The following is a 20,223-nucleotide window of genomic DNA, read 5'->3' on the forward strand; positions in this document are numbered from 1 at the left end:
AGGCTATTAAGAAAGTAGCTATGAACATTTACATACAAGTCTGGGCATATGTTCTGTTAGATTTCAAGCAGAAGAGTAATAAGTTAGTTTGATACAATTTCTGATTTATATAAAAGTTGCAGAAATAGTACACAGAACTCTCATAAACACTTCAAATTAATCGTCAATGTTTCTAGGCTTCTGGGCTATTTGAGGTTGTGGCTATGTTGACCTGATTCCCCATTATTCCATGGTACTTCAATGTGTGTCTTAAGTACAAAACCACCCTCCCACATAACCACAATATGACCATCAAAACCAGGAACTGTGGCTGGGCGCAATGGCTCATGCCTGTAATCACAGCAGTTTGGGAGGCTGAAGTGGGAGGGTCATGTAAGACCAGCTGGGGCAACAGTGAGACCTTGTCTCTACAAAAAGTAAAAAAATAAGCTCGATGTGGTTGTGTGTGCCTAAAGTCCCAACTACTGGGGAGGCTGAGGCAGGAGGATTGCTTGAGTCCAGGAGTTTGAGGTTACAATTATGTGTGATCATGCCACTATACTCCAGTCTGGGCAACAGAGTGAGACCTTGTCTCAAATAAAACAGGAAATAATCCCATGTTATCATCCAGTCCAAGTTTTGTTTATGTTCCAATAATGGCTCAATAATCCAATCCAGGATCGTGTTGCATGTAGTTGTCATGTTTCTTTAGCCTCCTGCTGATTCCTCAGCTTCTCATCTTTCATCATGTGAATTTTATATAGTCTGTCTACCTTTGGATATATCTACACAGTTATGTTAAAAACTATGAATGTATAAGAATGTCTCTGCAGTCTTAACAGCGTTGAGTTCATCCTGGCTTTCCCCCTTCCCCTGTGTGTAACTCACTTCTTCACCAGTCCCATTAACTCCAATGTATTCTATTCACTTGTTTTCCCAAATCTTTCCTGTGCAATCAAACTCTATAAAGTAATCCTTCAATAGGGAGCAGGGGAAAGGAAAAAGGAGTTAGCAATGCTTTAAAGAAGATTTGATCAAACTAAGATCTTTTGACCTTCCCTATCTCACCCATCTTTAGGAATGTGAGTTTTGAGGAATGATTGAAAGGAGTAGATGTTATTTAATATAGTGGTTCTTAACTTTGGCTGCATATTAGAATCATCTGGTAGCCATTTTCAAATACCTATGCTCAATCTACACCCCAGATCAATTAGTCTCCAGGGATGAAGCCTAGTCATCAATATTTTTATAACCCCACCCCCTAGGGTGATTCCATTGTCACCCAAGGTTAAGAAATAACAAAGCAGGCTTCTACTTTCATGAAGTAGGGTATAATAGATCATTGGCTCAAATGATGATTTTCAAAAGCAGTATATTGATAAATAGAGGATAATGTTAGATCTGGAAATGGTTGTGATGCAGGGCAGGCAGGCGTCAAGCTTGGGGCTTAGCCCAGGAGGGTTCTTGGCTTCACCCAGGAAAGAATTCAAGGGTGAGCTGGTGGTGTTAAACAACAGTCTTTGGGTAAACAGTACTGCCTCTTGCAGAGCAGGGCTAATTCATACACAGTGTGCCCAGAGTTGGCAAAGTATTGGCTCTTGGCAACTGCATTTACACCCAGTTAAACTCACTTTTAGTTACATGCAAATTAAGGGGAGGCTCAATACAAATTGAGGGGCAGATTATTTAGAACTTTCTAGGAAAGGGGTGGTAACTTCTGAGTCATTGCCATGGAAAGCGGCAGTAACTTCCAGGTTGTTGCCATGGCATTTGTAACTGTCATGGCACTATGGGAGTGGGTTATGCTAATAAACGATGAAGACAGCTGAGGATCGCTTTCCTTGACATCTCCTTGTCCCTGCTGGTTTCTTCACTTTATACTGCCTGGACCAGATCCTGTTCTGGTCAGCAGGGTTGTGACCAGAAAACAAGTTCTGCTGGTCTCCTACTTCAGTTGCAGGAGACTCAGAACTCCATTTTAAACTTTAAGCCTTAGAGTATCTTCTGTTTGAGTATTTAACAGGCATTTGTTTTCCCTTGAAAATATATCCAGCCAAGACCTTATGAAGAATGTGAGCTAAAATTACGGTATTTTACTTGCCTGGGAACAGTACTTCTCAAACGTTAATGTGCATACAAGTGACTTGAGTATCTCGTTAAAATGTAGATGTAAGATTGTGTCTCGGAGGTGAGGTCTGAGAAACTTCATTTCTATAAAGTGATGTCAGAGTTACTGCTCTGGGGACCATGTTTTGGTGGCAAGTTGCAAGACCTCAGAATTTCTACCCTGATGATTTATTAAATGACTCTTAGAGGTGTTATCAATCTCTTTTTAAAGCCAGGGACTTTGCCCAGGGGAAAAATACATACATACATACACACACACACACACACACACACACACACACACACACTCCCACCCCTATGCATACAATTTCAGAGCAATTGTGCATTCATTCAGTGAATACCTATTTAATGCACACCAAGTATCTTTTCCGGGTGCTAATGACAGAGTGAGGAACAAGATAGCAAAGATCCCTGCCTTGTGGAGCTTTCATTATCGTGTTGAAAGACAAACCGCCACCAAGTAAATAAAGCAGGCATGTCAGCTATGATACGTGCCTTAGGACAGTGTACTGCAGCGACACGATACAGGGATTGGGTGGAGGAAGGTTTGAAGTGGCTCTTTTAAATTGTTGTGTCTATGGAGGCATCTTGGCCAGGGACCTGAATGCTAGTATCTGGAGAAAAGCATCCTAGGCAGTAAGTTCAGAGTGCCTGAAGCAGAAATGAGTTTAGTGTTTTCAAAAGACAGAGGAACTGGTATGGGAGGAACAGAGCGAGTAGAGGAGAGAGCAAGAGGTGAAATCCCAGAGGTAGAGGCGCCTGATCCTACAGGAGCTTGTAGGCCATGACAAGGAGGCTGCCTGCACTTCACCGAGTCCATGCTTAGATCCTAAAGGAACCATAGCCTCCATTTAAGAACTCCAGACAGAGAATCTAATTTAGGAACTGAAGGGGAAAAATGTCACTTAGGGATTAAATGTTTGGAGAATACATCTGAAAATCCAGAGGAACAAGTATGCAAACTGGGGCCAGAACCCTTACTGAACCCCCAGTGGCCCCAGTGTCTTCGGCATAACTGCCAGACACAGCTACTTGCTGAATTATTGCAAGTTCAAATTCCTATTTGCATGCAGTTTTACCAAGAAGCCTCTAACTTCTGTCTGGTCTCTGCCACTTCAGAATGCCTGAACATCACAAGCTTTCACAGGCTGCACTCAGAAGGCTTGGTTAAATCATTACTTTATTTCTTCACCTTCAAATGTCCAATAATGGCTTCACATTAGCATTAGCCTGATTTTCTAAGTCGTGATAGTTTGAAGGTCACATTTTGCTTTTTGTTTTTAATCATTTTATTTTGCTTTGGAGGGTCTCTATATGCTCCCCAATGGGGAGTTTTTGCAGTCCCCATTTCTTCAAGTGCCTCTTAAATGACAATTGTCTTTTAACTCTCCTATGCTGAGGGCTGGTTTGAGTCTGGAACAGTCCATAAAACAGCTGCACAATCAGAATTGAGAAGATTTAATCAATGCTTTAGTTTTCCCAGAAATTTAGACCTTTAGATTGAGTATAGGGGAAAAATCGCAGAGGCATTCTGCTTTCAAAAATAATTTCGAATTCAATCTTTCCTTGATGTGAAACAGGAAATAAATGATTTATTCTAATATGTGAATTCTAAGTTGACAGTGATGAACTGAAACAGCACCGAACCATGATCCCTCTGGTAACCTTTAGATAGGATGGTTCAAAAAGACCACTCTAGGACAGGCGCGGTGGCTCGTGCCTATAATTCCAGCATTTTGGGAGGCTGAGGAGGGCAGATCACTTGAGGTCAGGAGTTTGAGACCAGGCTGGCCAACATGGTGAAACCCTGCCCCTACTAAGAATACAAAAATTAGCTGGGCATGATGGTGCACACCTGCCATCCCAGCTACTCGGGAGGCTGAGGCAGGAGAATTGCTTGAACCCTGGAGGCGGAGGGTGCAGTGAGCCGAGATCATGCCAGTGCGCTCCATCCTGGGAGACAGAGCAAGACTCTATCTCAAAAAAAAAAAAAGCAATGAAAAACAAAAAGATCACTCTGGCATTTGCTGTGCCTCAGTTTCCTTGTCTATAATGAAGATATTGAATAAAACGAACTTTCCAATCAGGGCCAGCTATATAAAAGATCCTCCCCTGAAAGTCACACACACATACACACACAGCCACACATACCCACACCCATACCCACACCAAAACTCTTTTACATACACACACAGACACACTCAAACAAAGCAATAAAACTCTATCACACACACACATACACCCAAGACAAAAAAAGTTTTTATTATATTTTGCTTTACCAATTTATCCCTTGGAAAATTGTTTTGCACCAAGTTATTTAGCAAGTTAAGTTCTTGTCCCTCATTTTATGAGGTTATGAGTTTGGGGTTGGGGGAGAAGCCACTGCTCTGAAGTCACATCATCAACCAAGGTGGAGAAGGCATCCTGACAGGGATCTCTATTCTAGAAGCAATGGATAACAACAGGGGAAGGGCCAAATTATGGGAGAGATGCCAGCCTCAAACACGCTATAAAAAGCAGTAACTTACTGTCTCTCTTCTAATAGAAAGCAACCCTTGGGGCCAAAATCTTTTAAAAAATGTACTGCTATATCTTGAGTGCCCAGAGCAATACCTGGCACAGTAAGTGCTCAGTAAGTATTTGCTGAATAGATGGAGCTAGGTACTGGTCCACTTTGGTGCCTCTAAGAGTGCTCCTCTAGCCGTGGGAAACATGCTCACAAGTAGGAAGTTCGGGGTAACATAAACTTATATTTTCACTCTCTTCTCTTTGACCTGTCACCCTTTAGCATTTGAGACTGAATTGCAAAAGTCTTAGAGAGAACAGGTAGGGGAAAGATTGGCCCATTTTTCCCAACCCACCCATCTCTTTCCCCACTGGTAGGGTCTGAATGTGGCATCAACTAGTATGTTAGAATTCATCTTTGGCCTGGGACAGACATGCCTTCTAAGAATCCTACCATGAAAGATTTATAAACATAAGAATCCTTAATTTATCTATTATGTAAATCCAGATTTATTAACTGAATTTGTTTAAATCAAAATTATTTGTGCTATAGATCTCACATTGTCAACAGATTCCTACAGCTGGTATGTTTTTGCTCAGAAGCTGAAAGAAAACTAGGAGTGAGTTAAAACTAAAAATGGTTTGAAATTCTCATAGTCCTCTCAGCAAAGCCCTGCTGATTGATACAATAAACCACTGCTAAAGCGGCATTAACAATAGTGGACCATTTTGGATATTATCTGTGTGTAGAAAGACACAGAGTTTGACTTTGTTTGGAAAATCAGATGCTAAATAGCTCCTGAAACTGGGTAGCTTGCTATGAAAACAGAGGGGTGGTAGGCCCTTCCAATTGGCCAGAGTATTTACCCAGAGGTCTGGCTTTCACATAAAAGGCAGGAACCACTGGAGTCAGTCCCCACTTCCACTAAGAGTTCGAGCTAAAACAGAAAAAGGAAGATGGCAAGAATATTGTTACTTTTCCTCCCGGGTCTTGTGGCTGTATGTGCTGTGCATGGAATATTTATGGACCGTCTAGCTTCTAAGAAGCTCTGTGCAGATGATGAGTGTGTCTGTAAGGATTTTTTTATGCTTTTCATTATCTTTCTATTACATAATTGAAAATATATCCACTAATAGCATAAAATTGAATTGTACTTTGAAGTGAGTCTTCTCCAATGTGTATATTATCAACTTTGCTTCTTCTGGTCTGCATTTTGGTGTCTTACTATGGAGAATTCACTTGGCTGAGTTTTGTTGCAGCTTTAATATCTTGGCTGTCTGCTTTCTCTTGGAAAGACACCAGCTGTAAACTGGAAATTATCAGTCACTCTGATTTCCTAGTTTTTCTAATATACACTGCCTTTTACTGTTATAAAATTCAGGAGCCTAAAATGTAATCGTTTATTTATTTTTTCTTCCAGATACTATTTCTCTGGCTAGAGCTCAAGAAGATTATAATGCCCCGGACTGTAGATTCATTAATGTTAAAAAAGGGCAGCAGATCTATGTGTACTCAAAGCTGGTAAAAGAAAATGAAGCTGGAGAATTTTGGGCTGGCAGTGTAAGATGAGATAATTTAAAATGAACACCTGTTGATACATATTGCTCTTAACTTTTCCTTGATTACCTACCTTCAACCTATTTTAAAGCTTAATACTAGTTGTTAAGAACCATGTAGCGATTGTAGATGGAAATGCAAAAATTCAGGTATAGTTGCTATTATTGCACTTTAAAGAAAGAAAGATCAATTTCATAACAAAACGAAATGTAGGTTAATGTGATATTTTGGCAAAAAAGAGTCAAATACATGGGGGCTTGAACATCCCAAAGAATTTGAATCTTATCTGAAAATGTCTGAGATTTGCCAAGTAGTAGGCATGTGTGTTGGCAGTGAGTCTAAGTATCAATATTCTTTCAGGAAACGTTGCACCCTCATTAATTCCAAAGAATCAGCATTTTTCGGTTAAAATATACAGGGGTGGTCCCTGGGGAGGGATGAAGCAGGGTTGATTTTCTGTCCTCATCTGCAACCGTAAAGGTGAGTTCTAAATTAATGAAGGATTAAATTTAAATCCATTTAAGTCTGTTCATTTGAATTGTTGAAAACTGAGAAATTTGCATCATTTAAAATAAGCGTCTACAGTACTTTAAAAAATGTACTGTCTTTATATATTTATGGGTTCAAAAGAGATTTCAGGCAACTCACAAGACTGCATAAAATAAAGTCATGTTAAAGTAGTGAAATTAGGCTGGGCCACTAAAGAGTAGATGCACAATTCCTGCGGATTAACTTAGTGCTCCAAGTAAACTTCGGATTTTCCGCAGAGCCCCCTGGACCCCAGGGTGAAAGGGAGGTATTGGCAGCTATGATTTTCACCATCAGCAAAGAGGATGCCTGCGGGTTTCTCAGAAGACACTCAGCATCAGCTTTTTCCTGATTGCTAGTCTTCTGGGCACTTAGGTTTATGGCGATGGCCAGGACGAGATGGGAGTCGTGGGTTATTTCCCCAGCAACTTGGTCAAGGAGCAGCGTGTGTACCAGGAAGCTACTAAGGAAGTTCCCACCACGGTAAGCATCTCAAAAGTGACTAGACAAGGACTCAGATCTTGGGGCAACGTAGACTGGTGTCAAAAATGCATCATGCAACCTACAAGATGTATAGAACAAAGACCCCAGCTTTCAATGGCGACTTTTCTGAGATAGTGACGTTTGGGGGACTATTTATAACTATTGTCAACGTTGAAAGATGAGTAAACTTTCTGTGTACCACCCCCTTTTGTTTTATTTCAGTTTACTATTTTTTTGTCTCAACTTTTTTCTTTATTTTTTCAGCTTCATTGGGTTATAATTGACAGATAAAAATGATATACATTTAATGCATACATTATGTTTTGATATAACTTGTGAAATGATCGTCACAATCAATCTAGTTAACAGATACATCACCTCACATAGTTACCTTTGTGTGTGTGTGTGTGTGTGTGTGTGTGTGTGTGTGAAAACATTAAGATCTACCCTTTTAGCAAATTTCAAGTGTACAATACAGTACCTCTTTTGTGTTAGATGCAAGTTATCTTGCAAAGCAGTCTATGTAACAAAGAAAGAAAACAAAGTCAGTACTAACTGACTCTTACTGACGGTTTTCACTAAAGATAGGCTGAGAAAAAAATTATCACATGTTTTTGATCAAATCAAAATATTCTACAACAATCTTTGAATGTCTTATTTTTGTGGTAAATAGATTCTATTTATGTATAAAATAAAATTATACTCTTCCTAATGCCCTGGGGTCCTGTAAACTCAGGACAGAAATAAAAGATGCTTTCTGAGCTACTTTGCAAGATGCTTGTTTTGAAGTGATTCTCCTGGAGCTAATTGCTGTGCTTCAAACACTGCCCATCCTACACAAATGGGACTCAGTTGTCATCACTTCTTAGCATTAAGCTGAAGTCTGTCAGATAACCGTAAATTAAAGGTTCATGTGAGGACCTTCATTGTAAGTAGTTTTTGACTTAAAGTGGTAATTATTTCATATTTTTTTGAGGTCAACCTTTACTTACTTGAAATTCAAATTTCTCTGATTAGAAATGATTTTAAATACAGAATCTACATCTGTTTTTTAGCCTAGCCTGTTCAGTTCATTTTTGTTTTCGTTTTTTTCCAGGATATTGACTTCTTCTGCGAGTAATGCATTGGTTAAAACTACAAATAGAAAGAAAACACCAAAAATAAAGAAAAGCGCAAAAGTGACCAAAAAATGCATGTCTGTAATTTCTGACTGACAGTTTAAGAATCTGTTACCTTACAGAAGAGCGAGGGCTTAGGGGTTGGAGGTGGCAGATAAAAGAGGATTTTCAACTCAAATCTTGTTTCCTGCTGGCCTGGTCTTCCCACGAGCAAGAGCCGGGAAATGTTGAGCTCAAATGGATAAATTGAGACCAGAAAATTATTTTTTCAACCTAGAGAATCTCCTCTTACAGGCGGATGCATATAAAAGATCATGTATGTGTAGTTATTTCTAAGTAGTGATTCTTCCCAGCTCTTTGATTTCCCGTATTTAAAATAGGTGGGTCATAGGTGGGTCATGTTCCCTTTAGACATGACGTTTTCTACTCATTTGTCTTTCTAGTCAATTGGATTATTAATAAAGGGGCTGTTTTGTCAAGGAGTATTGTAGTATTTTTGTTACCTTTAATATTTGATGCCTTTTGGAGGTGAAGCTGTTGAGGGGGAAGAAGAGTTTTTGGACCCATAGATGTTTGGATGATGTCTCTAATTTGTCATTTAGAAAAATCTCAAAAGTGATTTCAGTTTAATAACTTGCCTTCTAAATGATCAATTTACTTCTCCCCAGTTTTAAAGAAGTATGTGTATATTTAACAGGGGAAGGTAGTTTATCGAAATATTTTTAATGGAATAGTTTTCCCTTAATATGTATCTTTGCTGGATATTATTCAAGCTTCAAGTCATCAAAAGACCCAGCCAAAAAAAATAAAAAAAAGTCTGTAGGTTATTTTCTCTACTTCCATTCCAACTTTGAATTTCCTCTTCCTGTGCAAATTCCTCTAGTCAAGTGTGATATATCAAGAAATCTGAGGAGGATGCAGGTTTTGTGGCCCTGATGGGCCCACAAGTTTTTCTATATTTAACTGGAAATATGCTTTGATTTTGTGTTATTAATATAATTCTTTTGATGTAGTCATGATTTTTTTCTTTGTTTGCATATAATTAAAATGCCTGTACTCTACTTAATGTCAAAATTTCTGAGTTTTTTCTTAAACATTTTTCACCTTAGAGAATCAAAGTGTGGGGGACTTGGGAATGAAGCTTGTTTTTCAGTTCTCTGTGATCTGGACATCCCCTAAGCATGAAGAAGAGAGCAGAAGAGGATGTTTAGGGTTAGTCACAGACTTGGCCCAGGGTCATTTTTTAGCTCTGTCAACTGTGATTTTGGGTGAATATCTTTTTACCAAATTCTTATCTAGGTCAGTCAAATAAAGTGGTACCAAAATGCATAAAGTGGTACCAAAATGCAAAACACAATAAAACAAAATACCAATGTTGATTTGTTTCTATTACTTTATTCCAAAGAGGTTTCAAGTAGCATCTAGGGCTCTCGACACAATTTTAGAGTAAGAGGTATTTATCCTATTTCTGCTTCTATCTGCCTCTCGCTTCCTGGCCTTTCCATTCCGGAAACACCAAGAATCCCTGAGATGCCCAGCACCCCCATTGCTCCCACCTGGCCTTAGATACGCAGCTTCACTCCCCATGCGTGGGGCTTCCAGGGCGGAACTCCCTCCTTAACTCAGTCAGCTCCAACCCACGAAAACTGAGCTCTTCCAGGAGTTGGAAGGCCATTGACTGATTTATATCTCCTGGGGCCTATCTGCATTAAATGAAAGCAAGCACTTGCAGGACTTTAAACACACATCTGTCCTCTAAAAATACAAATGGCCAACCCTGGACCAGCAGCAGCAGCAGCTGCAGCTGGGCCTCACCTGGGAGCTGGTTAGGAGGCAGACTCTCTGCCCACTGCATGCCTTCTGTGTCAAAATATGCATTTTTAACAATAACTCAGGGGATTCCTGTGCACATTAAAGATTGAGAAACACTGATTTTAGTTCCCTCTACTCATCTTACAGAAAAAGAAATAAACAAAAGCCTAGAGTACATAGGAGATAGAGCAACTCTCTCCAAGTTAAACAACAGGATTGCAACATTCTCATCAGTACTTTCCCAACCCTGCCACAGCACTGTCTTGATTCTCCACTGATGTCTACCCAGAGAAAAGGAGGCAGAGTGGTACCAGGGTGAGAGTTTGTGGGCAATGAGGCTTTCTGGGACCCCTTTCCAGTTGATGAATTGTTTCTCTCCCCTTCCCACTAAGAGAAAGGGCATCTTAGCACCTCTAAAAGGTTGTCAACTGTTAACACAAGAATTTTAGTCTAACGATCCTTGAGGGAACCCTAACTTGTAGGCTTCTTGATACCCCAAGCTAAACGATGTATATCTATATATCTCTCTATGTATCTGTATTAAATATATATATATTTTAGGCAGCCCAAGTCTTTGCTCTAGTTATTAATCATGTACCAGGTAGTTGGGCCTGGCCACTTGAGTACCTGTGACCCAGCTCCATTCTGGAGAGTCCCCGGCTACCCAGATGCATTCTGTTTCAGCCAAGATTAAACAGAACAAGGGCGCTGCTACCGTTTGTCTTTTAGTCTAAAGATAGTTAATTTCATTTAGGAAGGGCTTAAGTTTTACTATGCAGCTTGTACTGCCTCCTTGTGAGAGAAAAAGAAGACGTTTAATCCTCCACCTCTGGCCTCACAGAGTACAGGAAGTAAGACTCCTACCTATGGAAGAATAAAGAACCAATGCAGGGCAGTGGATGTGGAGAGGGAAGGCAGGTAGGTTTCATGAGCCAGCTTAGGGCAAGTGGTAGACTTTGCCTAGAGCAGAGCCCTTGCAAGGTATTACCAGGGCAGGATGAGGCAAGTAAAGAAACTGATCAGAGGTGAGAGGAGTCAGGGCATGGCACATGATAGTTGGCAACAAAATGAAATCATGTTGAAAGGAAGTGCGTTGGGTGGCACTCGTTGCTCTGAAAAGTTAGGTGATGATAAAAGATCCCAGGGCACCTTGGAGCTTTGAAATAACTGGGCTGCCATCTTCTAGCTGTGCGTACTTAGATAAGGTTCTGACTGTAACTGCAGGACCAGCCCAAACCAGAACTACTCTGTCGATAACAAAATGTTGAGTTGCCTTTTAAGTATAACAGAGCCCAAACCTGCAAGTCTTATTGCCCAGGCATGCACACTACAAAAAGCTTTGACCCCTAATGATACCCAAAACCAACAAATCCTCCCTTTGGAACCAAGAAGACCAGGACAGGACTGGAACCTGAATGCGAGAACACTTTCAGAAGTGAGGGGTCTGTTGGCCCTAAAGATCTGGGACTAAAATCCTCCTTAACATACCTTTCTGTAAATGGTCAAATTTAAAGCCCTCCAATCAGACCCTGCCAAGCCAACATTCCCAAATCCTTTCTTTTGCCCACGGTGATGGTTAACATTGAGTGTCAACTCGATTGGATTGAAGAGTGCAAAGTATTGTTCCTGGGTGCGTCTGTGAGGGTGCTGGCAAAGGAGATTAACACTTGAGTCAGTGGACTGGGAGAGGCAGACCCACCTTCAATAGGGGTGGGCACCATCTAATCAGCTGCCAGTGCGACTAGGATAAAAGCAGGCAGAGGAACATGGAAGGACTAGACTGGCTGAATCTTCCGGCTTTCATCTTTCTCCTGTGCCGGATGCTTCCTGCCCTTGAATGTTGGGCTCCAAGATCTTCAGCTTTTGAACTCTTGGACTTACACCAATGGTTTGCCAGGGGCTCTTGGGCCTTCGGCCACAGACTGAAGACTGCACTGTTGGCTTCTCTACTTTTGAGGTTTTGGGACTCAAACTGGCTTTCTCACTCCTCAGCTTGTAGATGGCCTATTGTGGGACTTTGCTTTGTGATCATGTGTGCCAATTCTCCTAGTAAACTTCCCTTCATATGCACATATACCCTATTAGTTCTGTCGTTTTAGAGAACCCTGACTAATATACCCACTGGCCTCCAGAATCTCATGTTCTTCTCACATTGCAAAATATGATAATCCCTTCTCAATAGTCTCCCCAAATTTTAACTCATCCCAATATTAACTCAAAGTCCAAAGCCTAAACTCTCATCTGAGACTCAGGCCACATACCTCCCGTCCATGAGCCTGTAACATAAAAAAAAAATATTTACTCCCAAGATACAATGGTGGTACAGGAATTTGGTAAAAATTTGCATTCTAAGAGGGGAAATAGGCCAAAAGAAGAGGGCAGCAGACCTTACATGACTTTAAAACTCAGTAGGGCAGACATTAAACCTTAAAGCTCCAAAATAATCCTTGACTCCACATCCTGTATCCAAGGCATTCTGGTGCAAGGGGTGGGCTCTCAGGGCCTTGGCAGCTCCACCCCTGTGTTTTTGCAGGTGAGCCCCCATGGACGCTCTCATGGGTGAAGTTGAGTGCCTGTGGTTTTCAGGCTCAGGGTGCAAGCTGCTGTTGGCTGCATCACTCTGGGGTCTGGAGGATGGTGGCCCTATTCCCACAGCTCCACTAGGCAATGCTCCAGTGAGGACTCTGTGTGGGAGCTCCAACCCCATATTTCCCATCAGCACTGCCCTAGTAGAGTTTCTCTGTGGGGCTCTGGTACTCTTGCAGCAGGCTTCTACCTGACCACCCAGGCTTTCTAGTAAATCCTTTAAAATCCAGGTAGAAGCTGCCAAGCTTCCTTCACTCTTTTGCTCTGTGAACCTGTAAGCTTAACACCACATAGAAGCCACTGTGGCTTACAGCTTTTGCCTTCTGGAGCAACAGCCCAAGCTGTGTCTGCAGTCTTCTGAGCTGCAGCTGGAACTGGAGTTGCCAAGGTGCAAGCAGCAGCATCCTGAGGTGGCATAAGGCAGCAGTGCCCTGGGCCTGGCCTCTGAAACCATTCTTTTTTCCTCCTAGGCCTCTGGGCCTGTGATGGGAAGGGCTGCCTCAAAGGTTCTTGAAATGCCTTCAAGTCTGTTTGCCCATTGTCATGACTATTAGCATTTGACTCTGTTTTAGTCATGCAATTCACTCTAGCAAGTGTTGCTTCCCAGCCTGTTTGGATTCCTTTCCTGAAAATGCTTGTTCCTTCTTTAAGACATGGCCAGGCTGCAAATTTTTCCAAATTTCTATGTTCTACTTTCCTTTTAGTTATAAGTTCCAATTTTAAGTAATTATTTTGCTTCCATCTTTGATTGTAGGTTGGTAGTTATAGCAGCCATACCATATCTTGAATGCTTTGCTGCTTAGAAATGTCTTCTGCCAGGTACACCCTAGGTCATCATTTTTAAGTTTAATCTTTCACAAATCCCTAGGACATGGACACAGTGCAGCCACCCTCTTTGCTGGGGTGTAACAGAGATGACCTTTGCTCCAGTTCCCACTAAGTTCTTAATTTCCATCTAAGACCTTGTCAGTTCGGCCTTCTCTGTCCATATTTCTATCTGCATTTTGGTCACAACTATTTAAAGAGTATCTAAGAAGTTCTAAACTTTCTCTCATCTTCCTGTCTTTATCTGAGCCCTCCAAACTCTACCAACCTCTGCCTGTTACCCAGTTCCAAAGCCACTTCCACATTTTCAGGTATCTTTATAGCAATACCAGACTCCTTGGTACCAATTTTCTGTGTTAGTCCATTTTGCATTGCTATAAAGAAATGTCTGGGACTGGATAATTTATAAAGAAAAGAGGTTTATTTGGCTCCTGGCTCTGCAGGCTGTATAGGAAGCATAGCACTGGCATCTGCTTGGCTTCTGGTGAGGCCTCAAGAAGCTGGTACTCAGGTGGAAAGTGAAGGAGGGCCAGCACGTCATACAGCCAGAGAGGGAGCAAGAGAGGGGAGGAGGTGCCAGGCTTTCTGAAACAACCAGCTCTCACACAAACGAATAGAGCCAGAACTCGCTCATTACCTTGGGGAGGGCACCAAACCATTCATGAATAATCCACCCCCATGACCCAAACACCTCCCACCAGGCCCCACCTCCAACATTGTGGATTACATTTAAACATGAGATTTGGAGGGAACAAACATCCAAACCATATCACCATCTTAGCAAGGATCACCATCTTAGCAAGGATGGTGATATGGTTTGGAGGTTTGTCTTCTCCACAGCTCATGTAACAACACCTCTGGGGGAACTGATCTCAAAAAGAGAATTTCTCACCACAGTGTAAGCACCTTGAGTTTCCATAGCGTGATGACACTTGCTATGAGGATAGAAGTGTATTCTGTCCCTTTGCTTTCTTGATGCTAGAAGTCCAAGTCTCTGGTTAGAAATGTTGAACCTCACTGTGATAAGAGTCTTGTGCAAGATCCAAAGCACAGTGAAGAGAAAATGCCTCCATAGACCACAACAGGTGCCCGTCTGGGGACTGAGGTACTGGGGCTTTTACTCCTTCGTATTAGTCTGTTCTCATGCTGTTAATAAAGGCATACCTGAGGCTGGGTAATATATAAAGAAAAGAAGTTTAATTGACTCACAGTTTCACATGACTGGGAAGGCCTCAGGAAATTTACAATCATGATGGAAGGGGAAGCGAACACATCCTTTTTCACATGGCAGCAGGAGAGAGAATGAGAGCCGAACAAAGGGGGAAGTCCCTTATAAAAGCCTTATTTTAAAACCATCAGATCTAGTGAGATAGTGAGAACTCACTCACTATCACAAGAACAGTATGGGGGAAACTGCCTCCGTGATTCAATGATCTCCACCTAGTCCCGCCCTTGATACATGGGGATTATTACAATTCAAGGTGAGATTTTGGGTGGGGACGCAGCCCAACCATATCATCCTCCAAAAATGTATACATGGATGTCGGATGCACGCCAATGAGAAGTTTATTCTGGATAGATTATGAGATTGCATAATTTTATTTTGAATATAACTTTTTAAAGTAATCCTATAATAAATACGAGTGATTTGAATAGGCTATGTTTGACTGGTTTCCTCATATTATGCAAATGTCAGTGGAAGACATGAAGTGGGGTTCATTATAGGTCTCAGAACCTCAGGAATTATTCCACATTGTGAAGAATGATGGCTCAGGCTTCTTTTGTTTGTGGGACCATGTTCATCTAACCACTTACTTCCCAATTCACTTATCTAAAAAGTGGGTAATGCCTTTGGGGGGTAACCAACTTTGGGATAATTGTGAGGATTAAGTTAGATACTGCATGTAAAATAACCGTGTATGCAGTACACGGTTTTGTGTAATAAATGGTAGTAAAATTACATTTTAAAATGAGAGAGTTTTAAAACATTTTGAAATGTTTGAAGAACTAGACTTCTTTCTAGTGAATTAAAAGTATATCTTGAGCATCTTTTCTTTCTAGAGCACTCTTGTTTTTCTCCACAGTTTTTTCTCAAATGGTCTGCAAGGCATGTTATTAATACTTTGCATAATGATGAAAACTTTCTCTCTCTCTCTGTCTCTTGAGAAACGTTATTCTTTTTTTTTTTTTTTTTTTTGACGGAGTCTCGCTCTGTTGCCGGGACTGGAGTGCAGTGGCGCGATCTCGGTTCACTGTAAGCTCCGCCTCCCGGGTTCACGCCATTCTCTTGCCTCAGCCTCCCGAGTAGCTGGGACTACAGGCGCCCGCCACCGTGCCCGGCTAATTTTTTGTATTTTTAGTAGAGACGGGGTTTCACCGTGGTCTCGATCTCCTGACCTTGTGATCCGCCCGCCTCGGCCTCCCAAAGTGCTGGGATTACAGGCGTGAGCCACCACGCCCGGCCGAGAAACGTTATTCTTAATGTCTGGATGGGTACTAGGAAAAGAGAACAAACCAGGAAGGTCTTGTTCTCTTATACGTTCCCATGTTCCTACCTTCAGTCCTTCTCTCCCCCAGTCTCTTGGATCCTGGAATGAACAACGTTGCAAATGGCAGGAGGCCATTATACTCTTCCTGCTATCCGACACTCAGCCAATAGTGACTTCACTCGACTGTAGCCAATTCTGTGAGCACTTGTCCTTGGGACGACTAATACATAAGCGGCCAGTGATCCTTTTGAATAAAACATTTATAGTGCTGTAGAAACTATTAATAATGACCTAGTTAATGGGTTTTTACATCTGCAGGACACCTCATTTTCAGTGGATGGGCTTTTGAGTTCCCTTTCTTGGCTGCTTCATGGGAACAAACATTCAGGAAATAGCAAGAAAGAGCAATTTAAGGCAGGGCTTCGATTATCTGCTGAAAGCACCATAAGCTCCTCCCCGAAGACTGGGTGGCATATTGCTGTTGTAATAGACTCCTTTTGTTAAAAGTTATGCCTCTTTTTCAAGGAGCATGTGGTTGAAACTGCTACTTTTGTTTTCTGCAAAACTGTAAGAGGTAAGCCGGGAATCAGAATTCCCATCAGATGTTAAGATTAGAAATCAGTCCTTTAAATACCTGGCCAGGAATTCATAAGACCCTTTCTGAAGCAGGCCTAGCAAGAGCTTTTTTTTCAGAATTGCTGTGTGAAATGGCAAAGTGAAATGGAATAGCTGAAGTAATTGCCGGAATTGTCAGTAGAGTTTTACCAGAAGAAACATGTGGGTTATTGTAGTTGCCATCGCCCTACAATCCCCTGTTCCCACTCCTGAACTGCTTTTGTGAAGACATAGTCTGTGTGAAAAATATTTGAGTCACAGATGACTTAGTTCTTTGTTCACAATGAACATTGTGACTAAATTCAGCAGCAGTTTTTGTGCAGTAAAGTTTTAGAAAACCATGGTGTATTTCCTAAGCTTAGAAGATGAGAGTGTCATTCTCTCATCATCCACTTCTGACCTCAGATAAATGGGGCCCATCACTGCTTCTCATGTTTATTGGCTGAGGGGATGTGAATATCCTCAGGGATCAGGTTTAGTACAGGGAAATATTCAGCTTATTCATGTAGTATTTAAACTAATCTCTGGAGGAGGTGGGTATTTCTGCTATGAGTGAAGAGAAGAAATAAGATCAAATGCACTAGGAAAAAAAATCTCATTTCTTCAACAATCATCCTCATCTATCTGAAAATGGTGAAAACAATAAGAAAAAAGCTAATAATATTCCTTGTTATACCATTGAAACACAATTTCACCATGTAAAGATCTTCTTTTGTGGAAGAAAGAAGTTCTTTCTTTAAATTACTACTCTTAGTGCTGCCACAGCATTTGCAATGCTGGTCTGTTCTGCAGGAAAGGGCCAAGGGGCACGGAGGCTACTCTAGTAACTTAATCAGAAGAATGATGTATTGATCCACATACTTTGTAAAATCTACCCTTTGTGTAAACTAGCCCATCATTAACAAAGAGAATGCTCCCCATCTTTTGATTTAAATATTTTTCTAAATGGAAATTACTTTTCTGTCACATGTGAGCAATTGTTTTAATCATTTTTCTCAAGTGCACGCTATGCTAAAGTCAGCATGTTGTGGGGGTAAAAAAACAGGTGGTGCTGCTAATATCTCACCACTTCTGCCTCCTTCCATCTCTTCCAACTCTCCCTGCCTTTTCTCTATTCACTTCAGCTTGTGAATTTATTCTGGCCAAATGAATCAGTTGAGACGAGAACACTGATTTGTTTGAGCAATGCTATGTTGAACTGGGAAGAAAAAAAAAAAAAAAGGCAATGCTGGTGTTTAGGTTTCTACAAACCAAAGGCAGAAATCCTGAGTCACAGCCAGGTTTTTACCCAGGTGAAACACCCACCCAGGTGTGCACCCTCCCCTCTCACTGGATCCATTCATGGCTTGTCAGATCTCTTCTAGCTCCTTCACCTACCTTGCCCCTCATGACTCTGAACTAACTTAAGGATCTTTTTTATCTGCTCTTAGATCTTTCCCTGGGCTTTAAATTACTACTCTTAGTGCTGCCACAAATGGATTAGCAGACAAAGTTCAAGCCTGGATTCCCAGGAACCGCAAGCAGACACATTGGTTTCTGGGAAACACTTTAGCAATGCCGTGATGGACAGTAGACACGGAGAGGTCAGCTGAGCCTGCTGAGGCCCAGGAATAGATTTGCAATGCTGGTCTGTTCTGCAGGAAAGGGCCAAGGGGCACGGAGGCTACTCTAGGTAATATGTGTTCCCAAATCCCACGGTTACCTGAAGCAGCCAGGTAGACAATCATGGGGCAAGAAATCAAAAGTTTTGAGCATCAAGTTTTAAACCAGGGTCTTGGGTCAGATTCCCCAGAAGCAGACCCTAGAATGAGGATTTATATACAATGATTTATCAAATAATGACTCCCAGGGAAAATAGGTAAGGCAGAGAGGGGCTGCAGGACACAGAAGGGGAGGAATCTCAGACAAACTGTAATCTCAGGCAAGGTCCTATAGTGGCTGGTTTGTGCCTGATCCCACAGGGACCTCTGGGAGCTGGAAAGTTACATCTCAGGGTTGCCTGGACCTAAGGAGAGGAAGCTGAGCTTTCTTGTGGCCTGTCAGTTATGGATTCAGGGTTTTGGCGAGACAGCAAAATTTTTAGGCAGTTTTGCATATAGATAAAGAGGTCTCAAGGCAGCTGGAAGTTCTGGCATTGGCAATAAAATCCACCGAAGCCAGGAGGTGTGAAAACACACTACAATGGCATTCAAGGGCATTTGGGTGTTGCATTGACTTTATTGGCTCCACCCAAGGTGGCTTTTCATTTCATTTCATTCCATTTCATCCTTTCACAATCTAGTCCCTGCCACATCCTCTGTGGGTCAAGTCGCTAATACAGCCTCACATTTCCTCCTTGATTTGCTTCTGCTGAAACTTTCTGCTGTGCACATTAGCCTTAAGTGAGAAGCTTTGTTGGGACAAGGATGACCTCCAGTGGTTAGTCTGAGATCTGACATCCAGAGAGACATTTCTGGACCAGAATCAACAACCCAGGGTGTGAGCGGTTCTCAACAGCATTTGGAATTCTCACTGTCAGGGCTGCCTTCTCAGGTACTCTCCAGACTTCCCCTCACTCTTAGCACACATGAATTTAAAATCTGCTTGACACATGGCATAGATATGGGTATTAACATGCCTTTCTTGCTAACCTTATAGTAAATTTGATTGATTTTGAAAATTCACATATTAGGGGAAAGCTGACATTTCACTTTCAAACCTATTTGTATGTTTGTTTTGATATGGAGCCCTGCAGAGTTCTTAGGTAGTTTTAATTGATTTATTCCATTTATAGAAAAGCAGCAATAGCACCTTGAGCTCAGAGAGTAGAAACTTCCTAGAAAACGATTAACACAACCTGTAGTTCCCTCCAGGGGCACCATGGGGTGGTTGGAAGGCACAGAACCTGGTGTCTCAAGTCATTCTCTCTGGAAGCAGGGATTTGAAGCCAGATAACCTGGCTTCAAGACCCACAAGCTGTCCACAACACCCTGCCGGAATATGATTAAACAAACGTAAATCTGGGTTTCTACTTCATCTAACAGGGTGGTTCTCAACTCAGGGCTATTTTGACCTCTCATTCCTCCCCTCTTCCCCTTTCCCCAGGGACATTTGGTGATGTCCAAAGACATTTTTGCTTGTTCCAACTGAAGGGAGTATCTAGTGGGTAAAGGCCAGGGATGCTGCTAAACATGCTACAAGCACAATACAGCTCCTCACAAAGAAAAATCAGGACCCAAATGACAATGTGCCAAGGTTAAGAAACCCTACTCTAAGAGATGATACTAATCAATCAGTGAATTTTGAAAGAATGATAAATGCTGAAAGGTCTAAGCAATGATCTGGGTGTGCATTTGTTTTCTAAGTTCATTCTGGGGCATATTTGCTCAGTAACAAGCCATTGGGTAGAGCTGGTACCCGAGAAATAGATTTGTGCAGGCTTATCCTGGCACACATCTCATCACATTGGCCAGAGCTGTCAAGACAGAACCTTCATTCTGCTTGTTGCAAATGAGCACTGGCGATTCCTCTTCTCCATGATTTTAAGCACGTTCCTTTTGCTTCATGCTCGAGTTGTGCACATCCTGGCTCCTGATTTAGCATTTCACCAAATGCCCTT

The 20,223-nt window shown here is 41.7% G+C and overlaps 1 protein-coding gene across 1 annotated transcript; it reads left to right on the forward strand.

Annotated features, from left to right (window-relative positions):
* The first annotated feature begins 5,520 nt into the window (after positions 1–5,520).
* OTOR (otoraplin) lies at positions 5,521–8,781 on the forward strand. The gene is made up of 4 exons (XM_011962739.1): positions 5,521–5,683; positions 6,033–6,172; positions 7,073–7,180; positions 8,277–8,781. Exons 1-4 carry the CDS (start codon positions 5,569–5,571, stop codon positions 8,298–8,300), a joined length of 387 nt encoding a protein of 128 aa, XP_011818129.1. The 5' UTR covers positions 5,521–5,568; the 3' UTR covers positions 8,301–8,781.
* The last annotated feature ends 11,442 nt before the right edge of the window (positions 8,782–20,223 follow it).

Source organism: Colobus angolensis, unplaced genomic scaffold (assembly GCF_000951035.1).
Source record: "Colobus angolensis palliatus isolate OR3802 unplaced genomic scaffold, Cang.pa_1.0 Scaffold117, whole genome shotgun sequence".
NCBI lineage: Eukaryota > Metazoa > Chordata > Mammalia > Primates > Cercopithecidae > Colobus > Colobus angolensis.

What these genes read in the sequence shown, in the direction of transcription:
- OTOR (XM_011962739.1), top strand. Translation starts at nt 5,569, where the DNA reads ATGGCAAGAATATTGTTACTTTTCCTCCCGGGTCTTGTGGCTGTATGT. An exon ending in TGCAGATGATGAGTGTGTCT is followed by an intron (nt 5,684 to 6,032) that starts GTAAGGATTTTT and finishes TTTTTCTTCCAG; the next exon opens with ATACTATTTCTCTGGCTAGA. An exon ending in GAGAATTTTGGGCTGGCAGT is followed by an intron (nt 6,173 to 7,072) that starts GTAAGATGAGAT and finishes CTGGGCACTTAG; the next exon opens with GTTTATGGCGATGGCCAGGA.